Source organism: Dicentrarchus labrax, unplaced genomic scaffold (genome assembly GCF_905237075.1).
Source record: "Dicentrarchus labrax unplaced genomic scaffold, dlabrax2021, whole genome shotgun sequence".
Lineage (NCBI taxonomy): Eukaryota > Metazoa > Chordata > Actinopteri > Moronidae > Dicentrarchus > Dicentrarchus labrax.
The window spans coordinates 8461645-8487874 of record NW_026136708.1 but is presented as its reverse complement, the minus strand read 5'-3'; the positions used below and the strand labels follow the sequence as shown (position 1 = coordinate 8487874).

Sequence of the window (26230 nt, the reverse complement as noted above, 5' to 3'; positions counted from 1 at the left end):
TCAGAGCACTGCTGTAGCCATGGCCTCTTTAGCTGCATTTAAGCCAGAACACTGGAGAAATACATGCAATGCTGTCATGATTGTTAGTGCACTCATACATCATGGGAGGAGGGAAATTTGCTTAATAGGAATCTGTTCTCTCTCCCAGGCATTCTCCTCCCTTATCTCACCCTGACACTCCCCCGTCACTCCTTTCTCACCCAACACTGCTCTCTCTCTCTCTCTCTCTCTCTCTCTCTCTCTCTCTCTCTCTCACTGGGGTGAATACAGAAGAATAACACTGCGTAGGATTTCAAAGGGTGGAGGGAAAAAAAATAAAAGAAACAACACACATTCAAGAGTGTGGGATGTGGCCAAGTAAAAAACTAATGTCTCTGCAGGGTTTGGGAGGAGTAGGAGAGGAGTTTATCTCCTGTTCTACCACATCTTTGCCTTTCTGCAGAGACGCAGCCCTCCAAAGTTTGGCTTGCTGAATATACTGCAGTACTGATTCACTCTGATAAAACACTGTACTCTTCACTAGTGTACAAATCCCAAACTTAATTACAATGAACCAAAATGGAAATGAACTCAATTATAAAGATATTGCCACATATTTGCCCTTCAGGCTTTCTTGTATCTAATCAAATTCATCTCTTTGTCTTTTGCCAACATTTCCAAACTTTGTTTTAATACTGAAAGTAATGTGAAGTAACAGCAAAAAATGTAGCAATAACAAATATGAAACAGTTTTTTAGTCTGTTTGCAGCAGGGTTGTACTGCACACACACAAGGTTGTTCCTTTAAGATTAATTAAGATAAACTGATTGTTTTGTTATGGTCAGATTATTTAGGATTTTTGAAAGACAGAAAGACAAGCACCGCCTCAGGACTTTTTTATTGGCAGATGTACATACTATGAAGTCTAACTCCAGACTGAATGAATGTTTTGCACTTCCATAAAGGTATCTTGACTTGTAGCCCCTATTATGGGTCCACACTTCCCAGAATGCAACTCTAAAGTCGTTAGACCCTCCCTGCCCATTTATTTCCACAGAACACAGAATTTTTACTGTTCTGTCAAGAAAATGACAAAAAAGACAAACGCTGAATAGAATTAACCATTTTATTATCATATCATATGTCACATGAATGTCAAATATTATGTGGAAGTCAGAACACGCTGCAGTAATCCTCTATCCAACATAACGCCAGCACTTGTAGAGCCTGTTGATCCTGACTATATCGATGTCAGACAGACTGTCTCTCTGCCCGATGGGGGCAGAGGGGTCAGGGATGGGAATTATGGTTTCTGATCGAAACTTTCCGAAGGCAGTTCTACAGATGGTAATGAAAAAGAATAATTAAAAAAATGTTTCTAGAATACAATTAGATTAGTCTCATTTTATTTAAAATACCATGTTGTTCTACTTTACCTTCCGTAGTGCATGATAGAGGAGTAGTCGTACGGAGTGTTGAGATTATCGGTGTCCATCTTTTTGAAGTTGTAGATAAAATCTGGTGGCAAGAAAAGATCAATCAATAAATAGCAATAAAAGAATCAATCTGTTCTAAACGACGCTGTGAGATTCTTACATTCATTGACGTTTTCCCAGTTGATTCTGATGTGCTGGTCGCGGTCGCTGCGGGTGTGTTCGTGGTAGAAACCCAGCGCGTGCAGCAGTTCGTGCTGGATGATGCCCTGTTGTATGCAGCCAAACCTCTGCAGCGACACCACCTGCTTGTCTCCAGTACGGCCCAGTAAAGAGGAACAGCTAATAGTGTAGATAATGAAAGAGATACAGAGATCATTAATATGCAACATGCAACATAACAATTGATTAATAGACTAATGTAATTTACATTTTTAATTTACAAAAACACACCCTGTGTGTACATGCTTAAATAATTAGCTTTCTGATTATGTTTAGGGAGGTTTTTTTTTTTTGCTGTTAGCATAGCTGAGAGCTGACTCAACTACAGATGCATCATTCGAACAACAGGAGAAAAAAAAACTGCTGCTGTGAAGCTAAACTTGCAGTTTGCTGTTCTTTTGTTATTGCTTCTAAAGCTCTTCCTGCGAGCTGATGGTCGTTTGTGATTGTTTCCTTTTTTCTGATCACAGAGAGGACCTGTTTGGGTAGCATTTCAACCAACTAAGGGAAAGAGGACTGGATTAGAAAAGCACTTTCTGCAGTAGTTAAAAGCGAGAATGATGCTGCCAGATGCACGTTCAGCTTCAGCCTGTGATGGATTTCGAGACAAAGGGCCAAGGGCGACAAACATGTAAAAGGCCCCCCAACCCTGAAAGATATGCAGAATAATTACAAACAACACGGCTCCGGCAACTAATTTTTCAGTTGCATATTTTGCCTCTCTATGTAGTCATTATGCATTTCTTTGTGGTCATTTTGTGTTTTTATGTAGTTGTTTTACTTCTCTTTGTTGTTGTTTTGTATCTGTAGTCATTTGCATCTTTTTTGGAGCTGTTTTGTGTCTCTTTGTGGTTGTTTTGTATATATTTGTAGCAGTTTTGCATGGCTTTGTGGTTTTTTGGCATCTCTTTGTGGTCGTTTTGCTTCTCTTTGAAGTTATTTTGTGTTTCTTTGTACTGACACTCTTCTGCACAGATGTACAAAATACTAAAGCACACTACACAAAATGTAAGAAAGGAAAGCGCGAGATGCCGAGCCGTTCTGCTGTCAAATGTATTTAAATAGCTTTAATAAGGGTAATATATTTGAACAAATGCTACCGTTGCCTCAGTATGCTGTGAAGTTGTGATACGAAGGGAAAAAAACCCATCAAAACAAATACTGGATTGTATTTGGTTTGCAGATCTGCTATATCAAAAAGCACTGATCGAGATCCGGGGCCACCTGACGCCTTGGGCTCCCACGCCTGTGCCTGATAGGCCCGTTCAGTAATCCATCAATGCCAATGTGTAGCATCAAGCTAATTCAGAAACCTTTATGTCTGTGAAGTATATCTTAACTTTTCAGTACATTAATTTGCCTTAACTAGAACTCAGTATGCTGCACAAAACCTGATCCACCAGGCACATCATGTTGATGAATAGGTTAAAGTGGAGTCAAGGAATGCACATTATACGCAATGCATTAAAGAAGTGCAGTTAAATATTTTCACTGTTCTTTTTTTTTTTAACAGATGAATTAGTGCAGTGAATGAGTGCTTCAGTTATTGACTCACCCAAATCTTGGTTCAATGCTTAAGTACCCCCTCTGAGTTGCACGTGGAATGAAGTGGATGCAGGTCTTGGATTCAAAGTCCTTCATGGCATGTAAAATCATACTCCTCTCAGTGTCATCTGCAATTGTGAATAAAAGTACTTCGTCTGTAACATCATTGCTTCAGTGTGGGAAAGATGTGCAGAATCCAGTGCCATTAATGTTTTACCTTAAAAAGTTATACCTACCATATTTTTGGCTTATAAGGAAAGGGATTTCCACCTTCCCGTTAGCAGATTTTGGCCACAGACAAGAATATGCCTTGTTTAAGCACTTCATAGCAGTCCTGGTTTTGGGAATGAACACGTCACCTTCCAGCAGAAAATCACTAGATCCTATTAAAGGAAAGGAAATATTTGAATCCAAGTTTCAGAACAAAGCAAGAAACCTCTGTTTTTCTTGACAATGTGTTATTATATCTGCAAACTATGGTTTCTGTTATTGAATATTGGCAATCTGCCAATATAAGAGAAAGTAATTATCCTTCTATGTCTTTGTAATATTATGATTCAGTACTCACTATTGTTCATCCTCAGAATGGTTGCCGTAATGTCCTCCACGTTAGACTTATCCTCTAACATCTCTAATCAATGGAAGCAAAGCACAAGTCATTCAACTCTGTTTTCACACACTGTCATATCTGATAGATTTGGTCTGTTAGACAGGGCTGCGAATAGATGCACAGGTTTTGTCACTTTACCATTATTAGCACCATCCTGATCCTGTGAAAAGAAACAAACCACTTTACTTCATTTTACAGCATTTAAACTCAGTCTAATGCAGTGATCTGGACTTAAGACATCGATGGTAAGGGGAAGGTTTCATTCATTGCATACAGTGCATATAAGCTGTTATACATTGAATTAACTATTTCATACATTGCCATGGTGAGCATTACAGAGGCCTAGAAGCAGCAGCAGAAGAGAAACCGTTGTTCTGAGGTCCATTTTTGCCTGAAGGTGCTGATGCTTAAGATGTTGCTTTGAAGACTCCGCTTGTCTCACCGAGGACTGATGCTGAAGTCCAGCCGGGGTTGAGTTTATATGCAGGCTGTCAGGGTGTGTGTGTGTTTGTACAGAGATTAGCAGTAGGTGTTAAATAGGCTCTGTCTTAGACACACAGCTAATGTGAATGCCCTGCCCACTCTGGCCCATTGTTGCCACACAGGGATAATCTTATTCTGGGGGGGATTACAGTGACCACAGGCTGCTGTCGGCTCACTTGGCGTCAGATTTCAGATGGCCTTTTTAGGCAGCAGGGGGTTTCGCTTATGAGATCTGGGCCTGTCCCTAAGTTTTATTCCAGAAAGAACAGATACAGCATTTGAAACAAACAATGCCTTATTAAACGTTCCTGTTAGCAGGCATTGAGGTAATGTGGCAATAAGTTGATCTAGATCATTTTTCAAGAAAAGAAGCCAAATATTTGCTTTTCTTTGTCAATGGTTGAACAAAACAAGAAATCTTAAGTCTGCTTGGACTGTGAGAAAATGTGATGGACATTTTAAACTATTTTCTTACATTTTATTTGAAATAGTTAGCAGATTATTTGATAATGAAAAATAGTTGACAGCTGCAGTCCTACTTAAAATAAACAGCTTTCAGAAAACAGTTACATAAACACATTCTTAATTTGACCGAAACACGCACTGAGAATTGTGTGAATATCCTTATACAATTTAAAAAATAATATTATTATAACAATGAGAATGAGAGACTGTTGAAAATACTGTTGTTTGGACAGAGAAAAAGAAAAGAGAATACAGAAATTACATAGACCCCATACTGATACAGCCTCCACAGTTGTTTTAATACTGTATACATGATATTTGGTTTTCTGTAGTTTCTTTTTTTTCCCCCAAATCTTGTTCATACTATATTTTATAATACCATATCAACATGTCTTTAAAAAAGTGAAAAAATAATCATTTTGAAGTGAAAAACAAGATTATTATTTTGGTTTCTGTTTGCTGAGGGAGCTGCTGCAGCACTCTGAACATCTCATTGGTTAGGAGCTGCCGTGCTATGAGTCCCCACACTGCTGTGTTTTTGTTCAAGCCAGAAACATTTCATTTTATTATGCCAAGAGAAACTTATTTCACCGCTGGTATCAGAACAAACTTGCTTTTTGATCCAAGCATGAGCACTAACACCTCTTAATGGCGCAACAGATACTATCAGTGCATCTCTTTACAAAAACCTCGTTTCCCATTAAACTAAACAGCCAGTGTGGCCTTTAAAACCCTTTCGCTTCCACAAAGGGCTTTTTAGTTTACACTGGGTGTGACCTGCAGTATTGTTTGTGCGGCTCCATTTGAAATGTGTTGTTTCAAATAATAATTATGGCTCAATTAGTGACTGGCTGTAAAGTCCTGGATTCATTATTGAAGCTCTGCTGCTGCATCAGTGATGATATCAGCTGGAAAGACCGGGCCTTGGCCACCAGACTGTGATGAACAAAAAAAAAAACCAAGAAGAAACTGCCTTCTAAAAACTCAGAATCCAGAAATGGGTTGTTTAGAGAAATGAGTATTTAGATTTACTTGATGCCTTGCTAATAAATCATCAGCTTCCAGTGGATTGTTTACAAGAGAAGAGGGATGCAGTCTGGCTTCATAGCACCATAAACAGTTTTAGGATCTGATTTCGCATGTCAAGGCCAGCAGCTTCGAACAGAGATTCCATCACGGCAACCTTTATATGATGTGGTTCTCCGCTGTACATCACAATAATGTGGCATTTATTATCGGGGAACAAAAATTGCACTCTGTGTGTGTGTGTGTGTGTGTGTGTGTGTGTGTGTGTGTGTGTGTGTGTGTGTGTGTGTGTGTGTGTGTGTGTGTGAGAGAGAGAGAGAGAGTCTTAAAGAGAGATGAACTGCAGGTGCTGTATTTGTGAACTCCCTTTACTGCAAGGCCAATAAAACCCTATGGATTTGTAAATTTTACAATGTTTGCATCATGCTATTTGCACATGCATGCCTATACTGTGTGTGTGTGTGTGTGTGTGTGTGTGTGTGTGTGTGTGTGTGTGTGTGTGTGTGTGTGTGTGTGTGTTGCCTGTATGTCTACGCCTGTCCAATTCGGGTGATCCGCGTGGGTGCACAGGTAATCCAATTTGTGTTTTAGAGGCACAGCACAGCACAAGTAATGCTCAATGATGTATGACCCATCCATTCGCTTGAGCTTTATTCCTAATGCCTCTCCAACTGCAGGGGGAAGTAGATCTTATTCAATTGGATGGCAGTGCTAGTGCTACCCCCCAAAAAACTGATATTTTATTTCTCTCCAAACATCTGCACTTTGTTAAGCCGAGGAGAAGCTTCGGAAAGCGATTGAGTAAAAGTATAGTATACAGTGTATAGTATAGTGTAAGGGCTTAAACTTCAACTATGAACTTGCTCCTTTTAACCACATGTAAAAATCATAAGGGAAAAGTATTTAAATTGTGCTTAATGTCTGTAATTCAACACATTACTGATTGTAGCACTGTTCACATGTATTTTAGCTACAACAGACATATAGGATAAGTTTGTTTATATACAGCAGATGCATTGGACTTTAGGAAATAGGGGACTATATACTATAGTGTATAGAGTATATAAAGATATTAGAATGAAGCCATGGATATCAAGAGCGGCCCATAGAGAAAGCCTGTGTACAAAGTCCAGAAGTCTGTACCATGCCCCTGATATGCACTACAGCGATCAATCATCTTAAGTCTGGACTTTTTTAACATTTTTAAAATAAGAAAAAATCCTGCCACCAGACTGCAACCATGTCAACTGAATAAAAAGGTTTTTTTTTTATGGGTGAACAGCCAAAAATGTGCTGCTGCACCATGCTGACACATGTGACACTTTGAGAGGCAGAATTTGCAGGTTTATATAATGGGAATGGCAGGGGTTGAGGGCTCTGAATTTTACACAAAAACGTTTTTTTGGTTGTGGTGTGGGGGGGCATAGCAACAAAAGATACTTGGAGACATCACATTGGGCTCTGGAAAAGGCATTTTCTTTACCATTTTCTACTCTGCAGATTAATCAATAACGACAATAATCTACACTAGACGTTAAAACCATTCCTAATTTCATTGTGACTCGGGATTTGAGTGGTAGGAGGAAGTGGAGCAGGAAGTTTTGGCACAATGTTCTTGAACACCAAACAACATTGATGGCGTACCCTATTAGCCCTCCACTGCGCTAAAGTACATCTCTGTCTTTTTTCTCTGACACTACGTGGGCAGCCAAGGACAACAGTCAATGAGCAATATCAATTTACGTAATGGACTATTAAACAATGTGCTTAACATTTGGAATCACTGCACTGGTGTTCAGTGGGAGTGTGTGCCAGGAAGTCCGCTGCCATGATAACCACCCTGTGAAATGAAACACATTAGTCTGCTCTGCTGCCTCTTACTCACCCTCTAGCTCCTTCTCCTCCTACAGTTGGTCCTACCCGACACAGATGCCCTGCTTACTCTCCCTTCACTCGCCTTTTGCTCCGCGTCTGATTGCATGTCAAAATAACAATTAACAGTTTTGTACACTGCATTCATTTCGAGCATCCCCTGTGATCCAACTCATTATGTGTTTTTACAAGCATAATAGTCTTCAAATAAGCCAGACATTTTCTGCTGTTATTTCCACACTAGCTGACTAATATCTTATGTATTCGAACGTCTGTGGGAAGTTTTTTTTTTTTAAGGCGTTAATAACTCACAATATTGGATTTATTTGTTTTTTCTCTGACGAAATCTTTGAAGACGTAAGTAGCTCTCTGTCTCTTTGTTCTCCGTACAGGAGTCAATCTGCAATGTAAACATCTTGTTCATACTAATTGACATTCAGTCAAACAGGAACAAATATATTCAATATGAACACCGTCTTAATTGGTGTGAATTACCAGACTTGTAAGTGCCATGCGAATAGTAAATTAAATCAGGTGTATTATTGTAGTAATGCAATTGATTAAGCTACAATCCAGTTGCACAGTCCATTCAGGGAATAATTGTGTTTGATGGATGAGGTGTCAAGAGCTTTATGAGGTGGATTTGAAAATTGGACTATAAAAGGTCTTTGTGCTGAGAGAAATAGCAGCGAGGGTAGTAAAAGATGTAGTGAACGAGAGAACTTCTTAACTTCAAAACTTGTTCTTTTTTTTTCCTGTCAGGGTCAGATATTGGGATGTTGAGGGATATTATTAGGATTATTAGGATTTTTAGAGGTAAACGCTCACTTGCAGTTCATAAAACCCCACTTCATCATACTTTATCATCCCACCTAGTCCACTGTTTTTATTGGTTACCACTAACCTAATATATGCCTTGCTCAAGGGTACCTCGGAAAGTTAAAGGATGGAAGTGTGTGACTCATCCATTTTGCCCACCCACGTTTCCCCAACCCGTCTAGATCTGATGATATTAGAGAAGTTGTTGCCCGTTTCACTACTTCCAGGCTGCAGTCCCTAATATAAACCCACACTGTCTGTAAATGCAATTATTTAAACTTATAGAACTTCTAAAAAAAAAAAAAAGTAAAAAAAAAGCTATATTCCTCTCAAACCTAGTTTAAAGAAGCATATTGTTCCATAGACAGATCATTTACATATTTGTCATTTTTCCCTGTTTGTGTTATAGACATTGGCACTGAAACTTCAATATAGCAAAACCACTATAGCAAAACAACAATACAAACAAAATTTTAGCATGTTAACATTCTACTGTTATCATTCAGCTGTGCCCAAGTACAGCCCCACAGAGCCTCTATCATGGCTGTAGACTCCAGTGATTTTTCTTTTAGAGTAAAATGCCTTTGGGATTGTAAATATCAAATAATAAAATAAATAATAATGACAATACCATATATTAGTCCTCTGGTTTTAGGTGCAAAACTCTAAGCCTTAACTGTGATTATAGTTTTTTGCTGTTTGCATGGCTCACGCGGCTTCAGTCACACCCAGGGTAATGGGTGGTGCAAAAACAGTTGAGCACTGTTGGCACAGCTTATTGTATCGAATTACTCAGTGCAGAGGCCTTATCTGTTGAGCCAGGTTTATAAGGATGTTTTTAACCACGTTCTGGTTTGCTTTTCGGACATTTGTTATGTTATGTTGTGAGCAAAGTTCTAGAGGTGTTAATTTAGTGGCCCTTCCAGTCATGGGTTATTATTATAAAGTGGAATTAAACATGTATTGCACCTAAAGTCATACAAAATCAGCGTGTTATTGCCTTGTTTAACCGATTTTTCAAGAATAAAAAAAAAAAAACGTAAGTAATTTTGACTAATGGTGTTTTATTTTGATTTGAATGTCTAAGTTACTGTATGTGACAATGTGGTGACAAAACACCACGTAAACACTCCTTTCAATTCACAGTGCATACATGTCTGTAGTGGTGAAATACACTGTAAGCAGTTTTTTTAGCTTTTATTGCTCTTCTGTCTCCTAAGCTCCTTCTCCTTAGCCTCCTCTTTAGCCTCCTTCTTTAAATTCCTCGGTCAGTGTATATGAGCTAACTTGCTTAAGTTTTCATCCAAATGTAGAAAATCCCCTAATGAGGCTTTAGGCGCTGCTATTTTTCATCTTCATCATTTCGCTGAGCTGTATTTAACATCACATGGTATAAGCACCCTTCAGTTAACAAGACTCAGCAGAAAAATTCAAATTCATTAAACCTCAAAAACCCTCAGACCCAAATTAATTTGCACAAGACTGTAACAGTTCGTGTTTTGTGATATTACAGCACGTGCCTCTTGAATTGGTTTTGATTTTTGGTGAAGTGCTGCAGTGTGGCTAACTTGAACTAAATAGGCATTTCCCAGGTCTGTGCTGCTGATATTGGGAGACCTCTAGCCCTCATTTCCAAGAGCATAGCTCAGTGAGAGATCTCTAAAACCCATTTCCTGCCTGGCTTAGAATAATGAGGTGTTAGAGCCTGCTGGCAGGGCTTAGCTGCACACCTCCCTGATGGAAAAGTTATGGATGGTATACAGTCACACACAGTCATGCACACACTTTCACACACACTCAAAGACATGGACATATGCCCTCTGGAGGTGTTATGGATAGCTGCATATTGCAAAGCCAGCCAGCAGGCAGCACTGTCAGCCAGCCTGCGCTGTGGGCATTGATAGGACAATCGGTTCACTCTGGAGTCACCACAGCCAATCATCAGACAGTTTGTTGGCGGGAAGCACCCAATCTTCAGAGGCTTGCCAGATACTCTATCCTCAGTGAGCTGTTGCTGGCTCACTACTAGCCAACCATAAAGAAAGCTGCTGCCTTCCGTTAGCCAATCGTGTGAGTGTTGGCCAGAGTTAGGCCTATCGACAGAGAACTGCTGCATGGGTACAGCCAATCTGGGCTTTATCCTTCCCTACAGATGTCCGATTAGTGTTGTTTAGGGAAATCAAACTGCCACAACAGGCCCACTATGCCAATGTGGCACAGTGAATGGAGAGACTGGTAGAATGGGATAGGAAAAACCCAGAAAGGCTTACTTAACTGTAACACTGTGATACTCTGGCTGTCATACTGTGGTGCTCTGTCAGTGATTTTTCGACTGTGTTGTTGGTAGGCAAATTATAGTTTCACACCTCAGCTTGATGACCTATCTTAATAAGACCATGAGCCTAGCAGGCGCTGCTTAACTGTCGAGGTCTCTTTTTTAATGAGATTCTAAATTTACCAGCATGTACTCGTAAAGGCCTTTAACTTTATTCCTCATAAACCTGTACTGTCTTACAGGAACCAAGGACGCGTTCAACATTCTCTGGTCATGTTCAGTTTAATGGGGCTATAACACATGCCTGCGCCTTAAGTTGACATAGGCATTAGATCAAATGATAGTACCAAGGTTTTAGGTGTACTTATGCTTTCTGTTTGTACTATAAAATGTTGTTGGTAATGTGTCTGAGCAATTGTTTGTGCCTGATTTTGCGTGTTTTATGTTTTTTAAACAATTTATTTAACCCGTGTTCAACATTGCACTGCTCAGCACTTGCAGTAGCAAAAAGTGCTAACAGCACCTCAAATTACAGAAATTACAGGAAGAAAAAAAAAGCAATTGTTAGTTAAACAGACTTTACAATCCCTCCTCTGGACAAAAAGGTCCTGTATCCAGAAAGATCCCAATCATATCCAAGTTTATTGAAATGTATCCAGGTCATATCATATCATATCATATCATATCATATCATATCATATCATATCATACAAAAATATATAAATAATATCTGTCAGAGATCCTGTAATCGTGTAGATATGGATAGCGCCCGTCTTCCTTGTTTGCACAACACACTGATTAATCGAGAAAATGACTGACATATTAACTAATAATGAATATCTTTAGCAGCCCTATTGTTTTCATTGCTCTATCAATTAATTTACTGTAATAATTTTCACTAACAATAAATACATTGAAAAATGCACATCGTATGTCTAAGTTGATATCTTCAAACTGCTTATTTTGTCCGACCACCGGTTCAAGGAAGACAAAGAAAATCACCCAAAAAATGTGCAAATTAAATCTTATAAGGGTTATATATAAAAGTGCAAACCGTTGAAGGAGCCTAGAGACACTGAAACCAAGAAGGCTGGGTGTAATGCATTAAGTTACATGTATGCAGGTGCTGAGGTGAAATAAACCTACAGTGTTATATTAGGCACTGCTGCCTGTTTGGTTTGGTTGGTTTGATGCTTACATTGTGTGTAGGCAGCAGTCAGAGCTGTGTTTTCACAGTGGGCTCTCTGGATGGCAACAAGGAGTAACAACTGCTGTATTCTTCAGCACCATGGACAGAGACAGCACCATCACAGCACCACATAAAGCCAAATACAGAAGTGCATCACACTGCATTTTCCCTGATATCCTGTTCTGTTAACTTCACACCTTTGGTGTGGAGTAAAGAAACAAGTATCTACTAACCGACTTTTAAGTAATACATCAGATGAAATCAGGCTCGTTTGTGTCATTTCCTCAAGATGGTTTGCATGACATAAAGCTTGCATGAACATAATGGATGCAGCTGTATGCAGTCAAGCTCCATAACCCCCGCTGTGCGGCACCGAAATGTGTGAGCAAAGATGAATCTGTCCTCTAAATCTTCCCACCTTCACCCTCCACAGTGATCTCTCTCTTCCCTCCTTCCATCTCAGCAGGGCTTTGGCAGGTTCACACTAACCTAATTTTAGAGTAACAAGGTGCATGTGTGTGTGGACGTGTGCGTGCATGGGTATGTGTTTGTATGGTTATGTGTGTACGTGTCTGTTTTCTATAAATAGCACCTCTGAGAGTCACAGCTGTTCACAAAGCTGCTTGTTTTGTGCTCTTATGGCGTTTCCATGTCCGTTGAATGATCGGACAAACGAACCCCTCTGCTTTGTTAATGAGATATCTCATCTCGAGTACCCAATTTATGACGGTAAGCTTCAGTGTGTGCCGCAATAAGACCACCTGACATGTCTCTCTTGATTGTAATGACTGTCTTTTTCTGCTGAAGTGGACAAACATGTTGTGTTTGCTGTAAAGCTGCAGCCTCTGCACTGCACTTGCATGTCTGTGTTTTTCAGCCCAGAGTACACACCGTGTGATAAATGATCTGTGCTGATAAGTGCGAAGCCGGATCTATACGGAGTCTCATTTACAATAACAGTGTAGGCCAAGGAGTGCATGCGAGTGCATTACAGTGTGTAATCAATACGCTCTGACAACTCATGATGTAATAATATGCATGTGCTGCTGGCAAACCATTTCAATGCCTTACACACATGGGTGACCCCATGGATGAGTTGCTTCTCAATTATACAGTAGGGATGGCCGGGTGTAGTGTAATCTTACACTTTTTAAAGTGTAAGGCTTGGGGGGAAGGCATAGAAAATAATAGAATTCATTGTGTGACGCCTTTGGCAATGGACCATGTTTATCTATTCTCAAAGATACAATCCCCACTGATATAACCAATGCAAGTGTTCTGCCTCACCTGAGAGGACACAGCCAATGCCGCCTTTAACCATAACTCATGTTCAAATTTAATATGGGAGGGTCAGCTCGGCTGTGATACGAAAGATAAAGAACATAATATCAATCTAGTTCTATAATACCTACTATATGGTCACTAGATTTATGATAGAATTACTATAACCTTATAGTAGATTTTGGTTGGGTCATACATTATGCTACTATCAATCTTAAAACTACACTATCTTTATATTAAAAATGGATCCAATTACTATGTGTAATGTAAAAGGAGTCACTTATAGTATCAAACATGGTCAGCTTTATGGAGAGTTTTAGTCTTACAGCTCATTATTTTGACTTCATGACCCGCAACTTTACTGTTTTGGTTGAGTACATCCACTCTCATCAACCTTGTTTCCAGCAGCAGCAGGCTGCTAATTTAATTGAAAAAGCTCTAACTATATGCTGTCTTCCCAGCACCAAACAACAGACAGTCAAAGTTAGCAACTAGCTGGTGAAATGGAGCATTTAATTGCTAAGAAGCCATCAAGAGTTGGTGGAGACCAAAACAGAGCTTAAAGGAAAGTTTAACACATTTGCCATAATAACCTCTTAAGTTCATATGTCAGTGTTGTGTTTAAAGCCTGTTCCATGGCCCCCAAGTAGCAAAAAATAAAAATAAAGATCATATTGTTGAATTAAAGATATTTAAACATGATACTTTAGTTCAATAGCCGTGCATGCTGCTGCATTAAAGCAATAATCTGTGGTCTTAGTTTTAAAGAAATAAAGAAATATTATTTATTTATATTTTATTTTCGATATTCCTCTTACAAATAAAAGGTTAAATTCATAAGCAACGCAACATGTCTTCGCTCATTTTATACACTCAAGGATTTTGCCACTACAGCTTTACTGGGTCTGGTATGACCGGTAGCTTATGGTGGCTTCATGAGTCCTCCATTACTCAACACTCAATTTTAGCATGTAACACATTTACACAGTGTAAGTATGCAATTTCACAAAGAAAAGACAATATTTGTGAGTTAGACCACGGTGATTCATGCAGTAACCATTCAGACACTGAGAGCTTTTATCTGTACTATATCTGTTATAATCCTTTGTTTAAACAGTGTTGTGTATTTAGGTTATACTTTATTCTTTATTTGGATCCCCACTCGCTGCTGCTAAGGTAGTTTTTTGGCTTGTGTTCACAGCATCTACCTGGGACAGAAGTCTGTTTTGAATAGGTCAAGCACAGGTTAAATGTGTGTTAAATGTGCGTTCATATGTTAAAGTGGTATCAACTAACAATAGCTGGGGGGTGACCAGTTTGACCAATGTTTTTACAAAGCCCATAAGTTTTGAGGGGATGTGGGCAACATCTAATATGACTGTGTTGGCCTTGTTTGAAGAACTTAAAGGGACATTGTGTTGGAATTTCTCCCATCTAGCGGTGAAATTGTATGTATATACAGATAAGAAAATTCCGTCAGATCATTGGCAGAGGTAATTTTACACCAATGAGGACACATTTATGAATGAAGACATTGATTTTACCTAATAAAATACTTAAAACACTACACAATGTCCCTTTAAAAATGCTGAACTTATTTTTAACTTATTATTTGTTATTACTCAGCTTTTTTTATGTTGGCATTGTACAGTTTTATCGTACAGCTGAAATTTACTTTTTTCCCCACAGTCCCTTTATAACCAACTGCAAGTTTATTTTCGATAATATTGGCACAGAATTCATAATGAGTTTGGTGTGATAACAAAAAACTATTATTTCTTAAAATTGTTATGCATATTGCATATGTTGTTTTTTTTCACCTTCTGTTTCTCACTCTCTCCTGTTCCTCACTATCTGGCTCTCCCATTCTGAGGAGGTGATTACGGAGCCAGAAAACTAGCAGGATATGGTTAGTGGTCCTGAGGGGTTGGTCTGAGGACATTAAGCCCACAGCGACAACGAGCCCCAGCTGTTGGAGTTTTTTTTCACATTCATTTGTTTGTCAAATTTAGAGTCTCTACCATTGCCAAGAACCCCCTCTGCCACTCAGGCACTCCAGAACCGTGGTGACAAGGCTGCTTTTAGCCAAATCCAATTTAATCTCCATTGGCGGTAGTGGATAAAGCTGTCTCCATCTCCTCCAACTGAGGCCAAGGAAGGCTAGGCACTCCACTGGGAGCCGCTCATTCAGCACACATAATGACATAATGCACACTCAAACCCAACTTGACACACACACACACACGCACACACGCACACACACACACACACACACACACACACACACACACACACACACACACACATACAGACTATAGAGGAAGAGTGAGCACAAAAAAATTCTAACATGCACAATTGTATGTGCAGAGGTAGTCTTTTCTTCCCCTCCGCTCTCTACCTTTTTCCTCTCCCCGCTGTGTGTTTCTGCGGAGAGGGAAATGATGTCACTATTATGGAAGTAAGATAATGAATAAAAAAAAGAGAGGCACATCTGAGATTCCTGCTCCTAGCCTGCAGCTCCTCCGCTTCCTTTTTTTTCTTTCTTTAAACTTAAAGCTATCAGGAAACTGTGTGTGTGTGTGTGTGTGTGTGTGTGTGTGTGTGTGTGTGTGTGTGTGTGTGTGTGTGTGTGTGTGTGTGTGCCTGCAGATGGTTGGGTGGATGGGGAAGTGCGGGGGAGTGACACTACAGCCTGAGATGCACATTTATGCAAATTTCAAATCTTAACCCACAGGTTCACACGACAACATTTGCTGAACATTTGCAATAACGCTGTTTAATCGGTGCTTGTAGAGCAAATAAACAGGTGATTTCAGAATAATTCTGCATTAGTTTAACTGCAAAGATCTACTCAATATTTAGCATTGATTTCCCTGCTTGGGTACGACTGGCAGATGTGCTTCTTATGCCAATGCCAGTTCTGAACTGGCAGAAGAAAAAAAAAACAAGATTGGAAAAGGTATCTAATTAACATCCGAATGTGCCACCAGCAGAATTGTTTTTTTCAGCTCATTGCTCCCAAATGACCTCTGCTCTGCTGTTCAACATACATGACCACTCAATCATTTAACATCTTGTACTTTTACTCTGGAGGGATTGGGGATGGGGTTGAACAAGTTGCTTTGATTATTGATTAGTTGTTATAAACATGTAAATGTAATTTTAATAGAATTTTAAAAAAAACAGAAGATTATGGGGACTGCTGTTAATTTACTGTGCACAGCCATTTTACATCATGAGTATTCCTTCTGTGAATACTTCAAGTACATTTACATAATATATCATCTTTGATCATAACAAATATCAAAGGATTATATTTGCTCCTGTAAGAACAAATAGGTTTTCTTTTTTATTAAAAAAATGTTATACTATTACATTGCATTAAAAATTTTTTTACATACAAAACATATGTTTATAGTATAAAATGTATGTAAAGTAGTTAACGTTATCTCAATTCGAACCAATTCTAAAAATGAAATACTGCTTAAGGCATCAGTAATATAATATACTCTTTGTTTTACCATAATGCTCTGAATGGGGCAATTCCTCACCATGAGTACCCCTTCTGTGGATAGTACGTTTAGCTGATAATACTTCTGGCTGTTCCTTAAAAGCACCCTGGGGAGTTTCTGACCACTAGTGGGGCTATGGAGCGATGTTGTGACAAGTGGGTCGCCATTTTCTTGGCACAAATGTAGCAAATCTATAAATGTTGATTCTTCTGTCAATGTGTTGTGAAATTTAAATGATACAGGTATGTTTGGTGCACTGGCAGAAATATTCAACAGTGTTTCAATTTCACTGCATCTCCAGTGTATGAGACAGTACCCTAGTCCACATAATGAACTTGTATAAGATGTTACAGGATATAACCTCCTGTGTCTGGCCTGCTATGATGTATCCAAAGCTTTTTCCATCAGCCATATCCCTTCTACCAGGACACCTTTTATCTCAAACCTGTCAGCGTAGTGACATCTCTCTTCATGCAGCTCCGAGTCCCAGTGCATTAATGTCTCACTGTCCGTTCTTAGAAGTCTTTTGTGATACTATGAGTAGTTACCGTCAGCAGAACATCAAGCGGCTTTCATGAAAACTAAACAAACAGGGAATTATGTAGTAATGACAGCGATTTTAGTTCATGCCTTGGGCCAAGTAATGTGAGAGAGCCGGTCTCAGCTATACAAGGATATGTGCGACTGCGAGAACATTATGGTGCTCATTATGTGCGCTTAAAAGAGGGTTATTTGCTTTTGTCCCTGTAAGCTTAGTGTTGTCTGCGTAAAGAACAAGTGTGTGTTTATGTGTGTGTGTTGCCGTTGCAGTAGCAGCTACAGCAGTTGAAGATCATTAATTACGGGTGTTTCCCTACTTTCCTCCAGGACTGATAGTATGCTGCAGAGATACTGGCTCATTGGAGTAAATGGCATTAGTACTTTGTTCGGCTAGTGCCCTGGGGTCTTGTTTCTAAGCCTTTTTTTGTTTCAAGTGGCAGCCTTGCGTGAAGCTCCCTTACACTGAGCCTATTTCTCAAGCCCTTATCCCCCCCTATGGAATTCGCCACCAGTGTATTCATCTGCAAATGGAGAGAGGAAGACGACAAAGGGTAAGAGCAAGAATAGTCCAACAAGGCTTTATGAGTAGCCAGTTAGCATCAGCGTTCATCAAGCCGCGTAGCATTTCGACAGGCAGGACAAGCACAGCAGGGCATTAACCTAACAAGCTGAATGAGACAAACAGCATGGTTGGTAACAGGGAGGGACAAGTGGTTAGCGCGTGGCTAAGGGTACACTCTGGCTGAGACTCCCAATGCAGCATTAGGGAGGAGTGTCGCCACACTCATTAGCATGTCAGCCTGGATAGAGGCAGAACTGAGTCTGCTGCCGGGGCCTGAGTCTGCCGAGAGAGGCCCACACAGGAAGCTGCTCCTCCAATATGAAAGGCACGCTACAGTCTGTAACTCCTTGTGATTCCTGCTTGGTTCTTTTTTCTTCTTCACCAATTTGTACTCCTCCTCCTAATCGTATCCCGTATCCGCTCTCTAAATCATCTCATCCCAAACCTCTTCACTAATCATGTAAGTTGGAGAGGAATAAATGCTTAACAGATGCTAGTATTGTCAGGGGTCGGTTACATGCAACTGTGCTTTTACAGCTCGGTGGAACTGAGCGTTTTTTGGGGCGGGTTACCTAAGATGACTCGTTCCTCCCTTCCGTTTAACCCCCCACCGCTTGTGTCCCACTGTATGTTGGGTTGTGGACAGATGGAAGTGTCCCTATTGTCTCACAAGGTTCGAGAGTGGAGAGTGGACAGACAGCTGTGGGTAGTTTTTCTGCCCTGAACTTGTACTGCAGTATGCTTTTGCAGCTGAATAGTGAGTTTAATTTGCCCACATCACAGTTTCTGGCGTTTTTATATCCCTAATTACATTGCATTAGGAAATTATATGCTAAAATGAATGTGCTAAATGATGAGTTCTGTTGCGGAATGAGATTTCCACCAATTTAAATATGGACACCCACTCTCCATATGGTCAGTCGAGAAATATTTTAGGATGGAATTAAAATTTTGTGAAAATATAAGACATTTACTTATGAAGTAATAATTATGTATTTGAGTCAGAGTCAGTGCTTTTCAAAATATTGCTGATTCATTTTAGATAACTTTCTTTTTCAAAGTGTATATATATTTGTTTATACGATTTTGTAACATTTAAATATTTAATAATACTGAATTGTAAATTAATTCCAATATCTTCCCATAGCAAGGAAGTAAGAGTGAGAATGAGAGCAATTACATGTTTTGCGGCCCACCATCACTTGTTTACAGTTGGTCATCTACTTGCCACTGCCTTTGAATTATTGCTGCTCACTCTGGCTAATTTGGGTAGGATGAAAATTGAGTGTCACTTTGAATCAAAGTGGAGTGATAGTGATTGCTTACTGCTTCTGCCATAACTACTGAATCTATTTTCCTCTTAAAATCAACTCAGGATAGTGTGACTGCGGCCAAGGTGCATCAGATAATGTCTACATGTACTTTAGAGGGTCAAATACTGAGTCAAAATGACAACTACATAAAAAAAGGTGATAATATATGATAATAATAATTATGATAATAATACTGCATGCCACTGAAATCTCAGTCTCAGTTTGGATGAATTTAGGGCTCAATCTGTAGTTTGTGATCACATAACTCACACATATTTGATGCATATTCACATACACGAATAAAAAAATATTATTTTTACAAACATTACAGCTCAACAGCATCACGAAACATTAACTTGGTAGATGTGCTGGCACTGCATTAAAATACCTGTCAATTGATCTGAGTGTGGTAGGTTTACTTTATGTTGATTCGTTTGTAATGTTTTGATTTTCGGTGGTGGGATGACCTCTTTCTGTTATCAATTGTGCCTTTAAGCCGATCTGAGCGCTTTTTCTTTTTTTAGGTTCCCTTAGGTGTCATTGGTAACAGCCTGTTACAACTATTTTATGTCAAAATGGCTGTTGTGAGAAAGGTGTATTTCTTTTTATTGTTCATCTTTGTTAGTGCAAATTTTAAAAAAGGAACATAAAACACTTGTTCATCTTGTACAATAACTCATGCTGCTTACTGCAAAAAACCCTTACCTGACATAAATAAGATTTGTTCAGTATTGAAAAAGAGAAATACGCCATTTTTAAAACAGTGCTTGACAACACGCTTGGCAACACAATCCCTACCAATAGCACATTTCTGGTTAGTTCTAATAAAATCTACATAACATTGTTAGGCGGTGAATCACTTTACCAAAGTACCTTTTCCTTGACTTTGTATTTGATACGAGGTGTTTGAAAAGCTAAACCAAAGTGAATGCTATAAAAGTGAAATATGTATCAATTATTTATTTTCTTGTTCAAATACTTCTGGTTTGTTGTGTGTGCTATAAATGTGACCACAGTGCTCGTTTTCAGTAAGACAGCCTCTTAATCAATACACCATCTGTTCTGCTAAACTACTCATTCCTTCAGAAATGACCTGAATGCTTACACACCATGTGCTTTTTCTTTTTTTTTTTTCTCATCCACAGCCTCACCGACTGTCCGCATCATACACTCAGGGCATGCCTGTAATGTTGAAGAGGAGAGACACACGGAGAGAGTCTACACCATCAGAGAGGGAGAAACCCTGGAGCTCACCTGTCTGGTGACGGGGCATCCTCGACCACAGGTAAGGAATCATGGGACAAAGTGCAAATTTTTTACCCTATATCTCTCCTGTCTGTTTCTCTTTTCCCCGCTCTTCTTCAGCGGCTTTTCTTTTAATTCTGTATTAGCGTCATTGAGTGGCACACCACGTACCTCTGCACTAAACCAGCTTAAAAGTTTAATCCTTTAATTATTGATGGTTAAGGTTGCATTGTGCACCTGCATGTTGATAATGAAAGCTTCCGAGTCTAATGAGAGTGCAGAAACAGAACAGCCGAAACATCTGCCAAAACAAAACTGTAACGAGTGAGAAGCAGGCCAGTAAAAAGGACTCTGGGTCATGTGAATACACATGGGTCCTTGGTATCTGAAAACATTTTTTTTCTTCTCCCGGCTCTTTTATTTTCTGTTGTGATCTGAAATAATTAACAAACTTTCCACCTTTTCCTGAAGATACAGGCCTTTAATTTGGTTTCGTTGTGCCTTCTGCTTATTTCTATTCTCTATTTATAAAAAAAAGTTGATAAAAGTGAGAAACAAGATCCCATCTAATCGTTCAGACAAAATACCAACTCACTTGATCCACGCCGGTATAAATGTCAGCTCTGCCACAAACTACCTGACCGTTACATTTTGTTCTGATATTAATCTGGGCAGGATTTGCACACACTAACCTTTCGAACATTTATCGAATGCTGTTTCCAATTTGCTTCATAACACAGATTGCCCAGAATTCAGCGCCATCTCCGGACAGGACTGAGCTCATTTACATTAATTAATTTTATTCCCCTTTTGATCGATAGACAGGGCCATTAGTTTGTACACTTCCCCTCTGGATGCCAAAGCAAAGGAGCATATTGATTTTTATATTTCAATTGAAAAGGTGAGGCCTCTTAAATTAGCGAGAGGTTCAGACACACCGTTCATCTCCTTCTGTCGTCAGGTGGGACAACTTCACACTCATCATCTCTGTCTTTCCTCTTAATTAGAATTTCTGAAAAACAGAGCAGAGCGAGGGGAGGAGAGGAGCAGAGAGTGGGAGATCAAAAGCCCTGCATGGCTGTGGCAGGAGAGGCAGGATCTCCTTTGAAACAGAGTCATTATGAGACTCACGCAGATCCCCTGGCACAGTGGGTCTCTGCTGTGTCTCTCCAGACTTTGGGATGTGTCAGCTCTGTCCCCCTCTGGTAGCATGGGACCTGCGGGGCAGCGCACACTCATTCTGAGTGGTTTCGGAAGCAGAGGAGGTTATCTGGGGTGGCAGTAGACCTAAGGCTGGTTTTTGTGATGTTGGTGGAAAAACACTAGGGTATGCGACCTCATCGGAAACAGACTTGCAAAGTTAATACAGGAATAACAGCTCATCTTTTCATTAGAATTAAATATTAATCCTCAGAACATGTTCGGAAGTCTTTCTTCGCCCCAAAGTTCCACATTTTAAATGAATTGAGTTTCTTCATCTTTAAAGAGCATATGTGGGGAAAAAAGTAGTCAGTACTCTTTGCAAAGGTTGTAGTGCATTTTCAGTGCGGCTTGTTTTGATTAATGTTATATAATTAAACCATGATGTTGATAATGTCTAATTGTTAGGGACATTTGTGTTGTATGTGCCCGTATTTCTCTTATGTCATATACACGCATGCGCACACACATACTGTGCTTACCCATAACACACAGACCTTGATACTGCAACATGTTTGCTATATGTATTTGCTTGTATCACTTCCAAAAAACAGGAGCTATTATTATATAGTATTTCATTTCAGAGTTTCCTCGCTTTCAGTCTGTTGAGCTGATAAAATGGAGCAACAACAGTAACGATCAAACCTAAACGTCATAAGCTTGCACTTCACCTGCATGTACACTCCGGATACCCTTCTCCTGATAATATGAATGAATGCATGGCAAAAAAAAATTAATTGGGCATGCTGTGTACATTAATAACTCAACTCCGGATCCACTTGCGAAGAATGGGAGTGGTAGTTTGTAAATTAAACTTGATTACGTTCTCAGCAACTAAGCTGTTACTGACACTCCTCTGAAAAAAAAGGACCTGATATCCTCCATGTTTTGGATGTTAAAATCACATTTGAGCCGTGAATACAAATTTACAAAGGATTACTGATCCATCAGCGCTTCCCTCAGACTACATTGTTCAAAACACATTGCTTTCTATGCAGCTAGCTTAAAACATCAGGTATTTAAGCCCCTAAGATTAATGTGAACATAGTTCTCCTATCTGTGGATTCATTCTGAATTTTGTTTCCTTGAACAACCTCCATATCAACAGTAACTTAAACCACACTCTCCATCTGCACCACAATATCACAGGGGGCCAAGTCACACTACTCGATCACTGTAAATGGCTTCAATTAGTTCTGCATTAGCAAATCACAAAATTGCTTTTTTCACCATTACTGTCCAGATTTCAGTCTCTTTCCCTGACTTTGAGATACTACTGGCTCCCATGATAATACATAGACCGAGGGGTGTTGTGCCAAGTACAACATCAGCACCACAAAGGACCAACCACTGAGTAAATGGGGCCACGGTTGGCAATTTCGCCACCGTTTAATTCTTTGCATGTCTATCAATATGCACACTTCTTAAATTACATAGACGCCCCTCAGGCCTTCCCACTGATGGAGTCTCTGGATTGTGTCCAACGCGGCAGCAGCTTCCTCACAGTGGGCCTCTCTGTCAGCCCCGTGCACATCCGCCCACCCACCTCGGAGAAAAACAGAGGCTTTCTAATAATAAAACCATACATGCATCCAACCTCACACACACAAACACACACACACGTGGCAGCGGCAACACTTGTCTGCCTTCCCATTTAATTGTCAAATAAATATATGTTCCTGTCAGTCACCAGCACACCGGATAATATGTGCTTTTTCCCTGTGCCTCGTGGGTTTGGCATTTCAAGGTGCTACTGTGGGCTGCAGAGGAAGACTGGGACTGTTGGCATCTGGCAGGCTCGAGGGGCAATGAAGTCAAATTCTCATAGATGTATAGTGCAGAGGTCACTGGAAGGATTTGTGGAACTTGGCTCTCTGAGGAGAAGGATAAGACAGAAAATCTTACTTGTGGCCAGTGCTTTTCCCTCGCTCTCTGCTTTCTCTCTTTGCAAAACACAAGCACGTCCATTTTCTTGCTCTGTCTTTTTCCTTCTGTGTATTGCTGGAACGAACATTGGTCAATAAATAGAGAATAACAAAACAAGAATAACAATCAATAAATCTTTCATGCCATTTCTCAAACAACAAGGCAGAAGTTCTACAGCCATGCAGCTCTGTGAGGCGGTACCAAATAGCCAGTGTGCTGCTAAATGCTAAAGTCAGCATGCTCACAGTGACGATGCTAACATGCTGATGTTGAGCACGTAATGTTTATCATGTTTGCCATTGTAGTTTAGCGGATTAGCATGCTAACATTTGCTAATTAGGACTGAAAATACAATACAGCTGAGGCTGTTGGACGTGTCATTAGTTTGGCAGGTATTTGGCCTTAAACCAAACAATTAGAAAAATTTAAATCTTGACCTGACGATGATGCCAGATGTTACTTCAGTCGGTCCTGTGGGGAACATGAACGTCGCGACCAAATTTCATGGCAATCTGTTAGTCAGACAAATCAAGTAATTAAAATAATGTCACCTTCAGCTCTGGGAACTTGTGATGAGAACTTTTAAATTTTTTGGACGTATTATAGATAAAAGGATTCATTGATTAGGTGGAAAATTATTTGATCAATTAATTGACCAAAAAAATGACTTGTTTCTTTATGATCTTTTTGTCCGTGTATCTCTGAATTGGCTCTGTGTCAAAAAGCATGAGACACATGATGCCAATGCCTCTTTTTACGCTCAATGAACATGAAGTCAGTCTACTGCAATTTTGATCACTTGGTTGTTTTTTTCTTGTTTTATGTCAATGGAAATTGAATATCAATGCAATGAAGATGTCACTTGGGGATTCTGGCGACTTGGGATGAACATTTTTCACTATTTTCTTGACATTTTTATAGATTACAGGATTAAACAGTTCATCTGAAAAGTAATAAATATTGAAAATGAACATGAGCTTTGACTCCATTACGTATAAAGAGTTATTTCCCTTTGTCTTAAACACTGTCTCACTGTCTCTTTGTCTCTGTATCAGAACATCACATACATACATGTACAGCTTTATCTCTTTGAGCTTTCATGGTCACTGTTCCCCAGCTTCGTTCATTGTCTTTGATGCTGTGAATAGACATCAAAGAGTCCCTGATGATGAAGCCATCTGCCCCTGTCTCCCCTGCCCTGGCCTCCATCCATTATGTCCACACTACTTTGTTTGAGTACCAGGCTCCAATAGCCAGCAACACCACATTGCAAACACCTTTTTTTGTTTCAATTATTGGCTGGCCAGATTCAACTTGCAGCGCCACGGGTCAGCGAGTACAAATAAGCTGACCTCAGACCCCAGGACATTTCGCTTTATACAGACCAATTGGAGTATGTGATCTGTTTTGGATGCTCCCATGACAGTTAGCCTACAGTGCTGGTGTCGTTGGCAGATGGTGCTTTTTTGAACATGATTTAACCTTCTATTTTTTTTTTGCACTGTTTGCCATACAGACTGCAGTTGTAGTAAGGGCACCATCTCAGAGTTTCTCCTTGAACTATACGTCGCCCAATGCACCCGCACTCAGTGACTTTAACTGCAGCCCTCAAAAATACTGTATGTAGTTCAACACCAACGCAAATAAAAGCAGATTCATTTCTTTTGTATGTTTGTCAGTGTGTAATTCAATTCTTATTTCTGTTTTCTAATATTCCAATTACAAAGACTTCAGTACAGCGTGTTTCATATTGTCTTTCAGTTTTTTTTTTTTTTACGAGGGTCAGAATTTTTCATTATAGACCTGTAGAGTCTGTGCACTCGTAATTTGTGATATGGACCCCCTGTTGCTTCTTCTGATCGCTTGATTGTCATGCTCAGCCACACTTGGCTGCACCACTGAGCGGCACAGACCACCATCAGTGCCTAAAAGAAAAGATGGCAAGCAATTAGAAATCAGTCTGTAGTTAGGGAGAGCGAAACGTCACAGCAGGCATTATGGGAGATTCACCGAAGACGCGTGCTCCAGCATATGATCCCTGCATAACAACAGACACTGGGCGCATTTTAATTAGCTCTTGCCGTGACATCGCAGCATGTGTGGTCTCAAAAACTGCTGGGATTTTCAGTTGGATTTTAATCTAAACGAGCTTCTACTTTCCTTGTAAGCAAATGTTGATCTTTCTATTGGGATGTCAAATTTTTTTAATGGTGTTATTATTGTGTTGACTCTTTGCTTTTGCTTTTCCCTGTGGAACAAAGTGTTGTCATGTTTTTGATGCGTTTCAAAAAAAAAAAAATAGGATATGCAAAATGTTAATGCACAACCCCTTTTTTGCAAACTATGTGAGGTGAAATATGAAAACCAGAGCCCATTTACATTTCATGCTAATAATATATGCACGCAATTGCAAGGGACAGACAGGAATAAATACATTTCTACTAACAGCAGCTGGGTGGTGCATCTTGGGCAGTTTGACTTATTCCCCAGTGTATACTTGAAGGCACCTTGAGTTTCAGCTGAGCAATGAGAAAGGAGCTGCAAAAATAGACAAAAAATGGATGTCACTGGGCAAGGAGGAGCAATTATCATATTGCTCAAATCCGCCAGCTCCTCTCAGATCAAGAGTATTTGCATTGCACTACGGAGAGTGAAGAGGGTCAAACTGTTCGCACCAGGCATACTTCAGGACTCTCCCTGTGGGTAGAGGTGCTCAGATGTAAGAAGTCAAAG

General features: G+C 39.7%; 2 protein-coding genes across 4 annotated transcripts in view; one reads left to right on the top strand and one right to left on the bottom strand.

The window, feature by feature from the left end:
• The window catches only part of LOC127367824 (MAM domain-containing glycosylphosphatidylinositol anchor protein 2-like), a 165226-nt gene that overhangs the window by 33510 nt on the left and 105486 nt on the right, over positions 1–26230 (top strand). For all 3 annotated transcript variants that reach the window (XM_051407964.1, XM_051407966.1, XM_051407965.1), the window contains exon 2: positions 20272–20411. In XM_051407964.1, the coding sequence (XP_051263924.1) occupies positions 20272–20411 (140 nt within the window). The remainder of the gene's footprint in view (positions 1–20271; positions 20412–26230) is intronic.
• LOC127367846 (low choriolytic enzyme) lies at positions 1092–4236 on the bottom strand. Its single transcript, XM_051408022.1, has 8 exons — positions 4106–4236; positions 3928–3949; positions 3748–3810; positions 3416–3562; positions 3190–3307; positions 1576–1754; positions 1416–1497; positions 1092–1317 (listed from the first exon to the last, which is right to left on the bottom strand). Exons 1-8 carry the CDS (start codon positions 4172–4174, stop codon positions 1176–1178), a joined length of 822 nt encoding a protein of 273 aa, XP_051263982.1. The 5' UTR covers positions 4175–4236; the 3' UTR covers positions 1092–1175.

Excerpts from the sequence above, each read along its gene's own strand:
- LOC127367846 (XM_051408022.1), bottom strand. The coding sequence starts at position 4,174 with ATGGACCTCAGAACAACGGTTTCTCTTCTGCTGCTGCTTCTAGGCCTC. Across the intron at positions 3,811-3,927 it reads TCAGGATGGTGCTAATAATG|AGATGTTAGAGGATAAGTCT; the intron begins GTAAAGTGACAA and ends TCCATTGATTAG. Across the intron at positions 1,498-1,575 it reads CTGGGAAAACGTCAATGAAT|ATTTTATCTACAACTTCAAA; the intron begins GTAAGAATCTCA and ends TCTTGCCACCAG.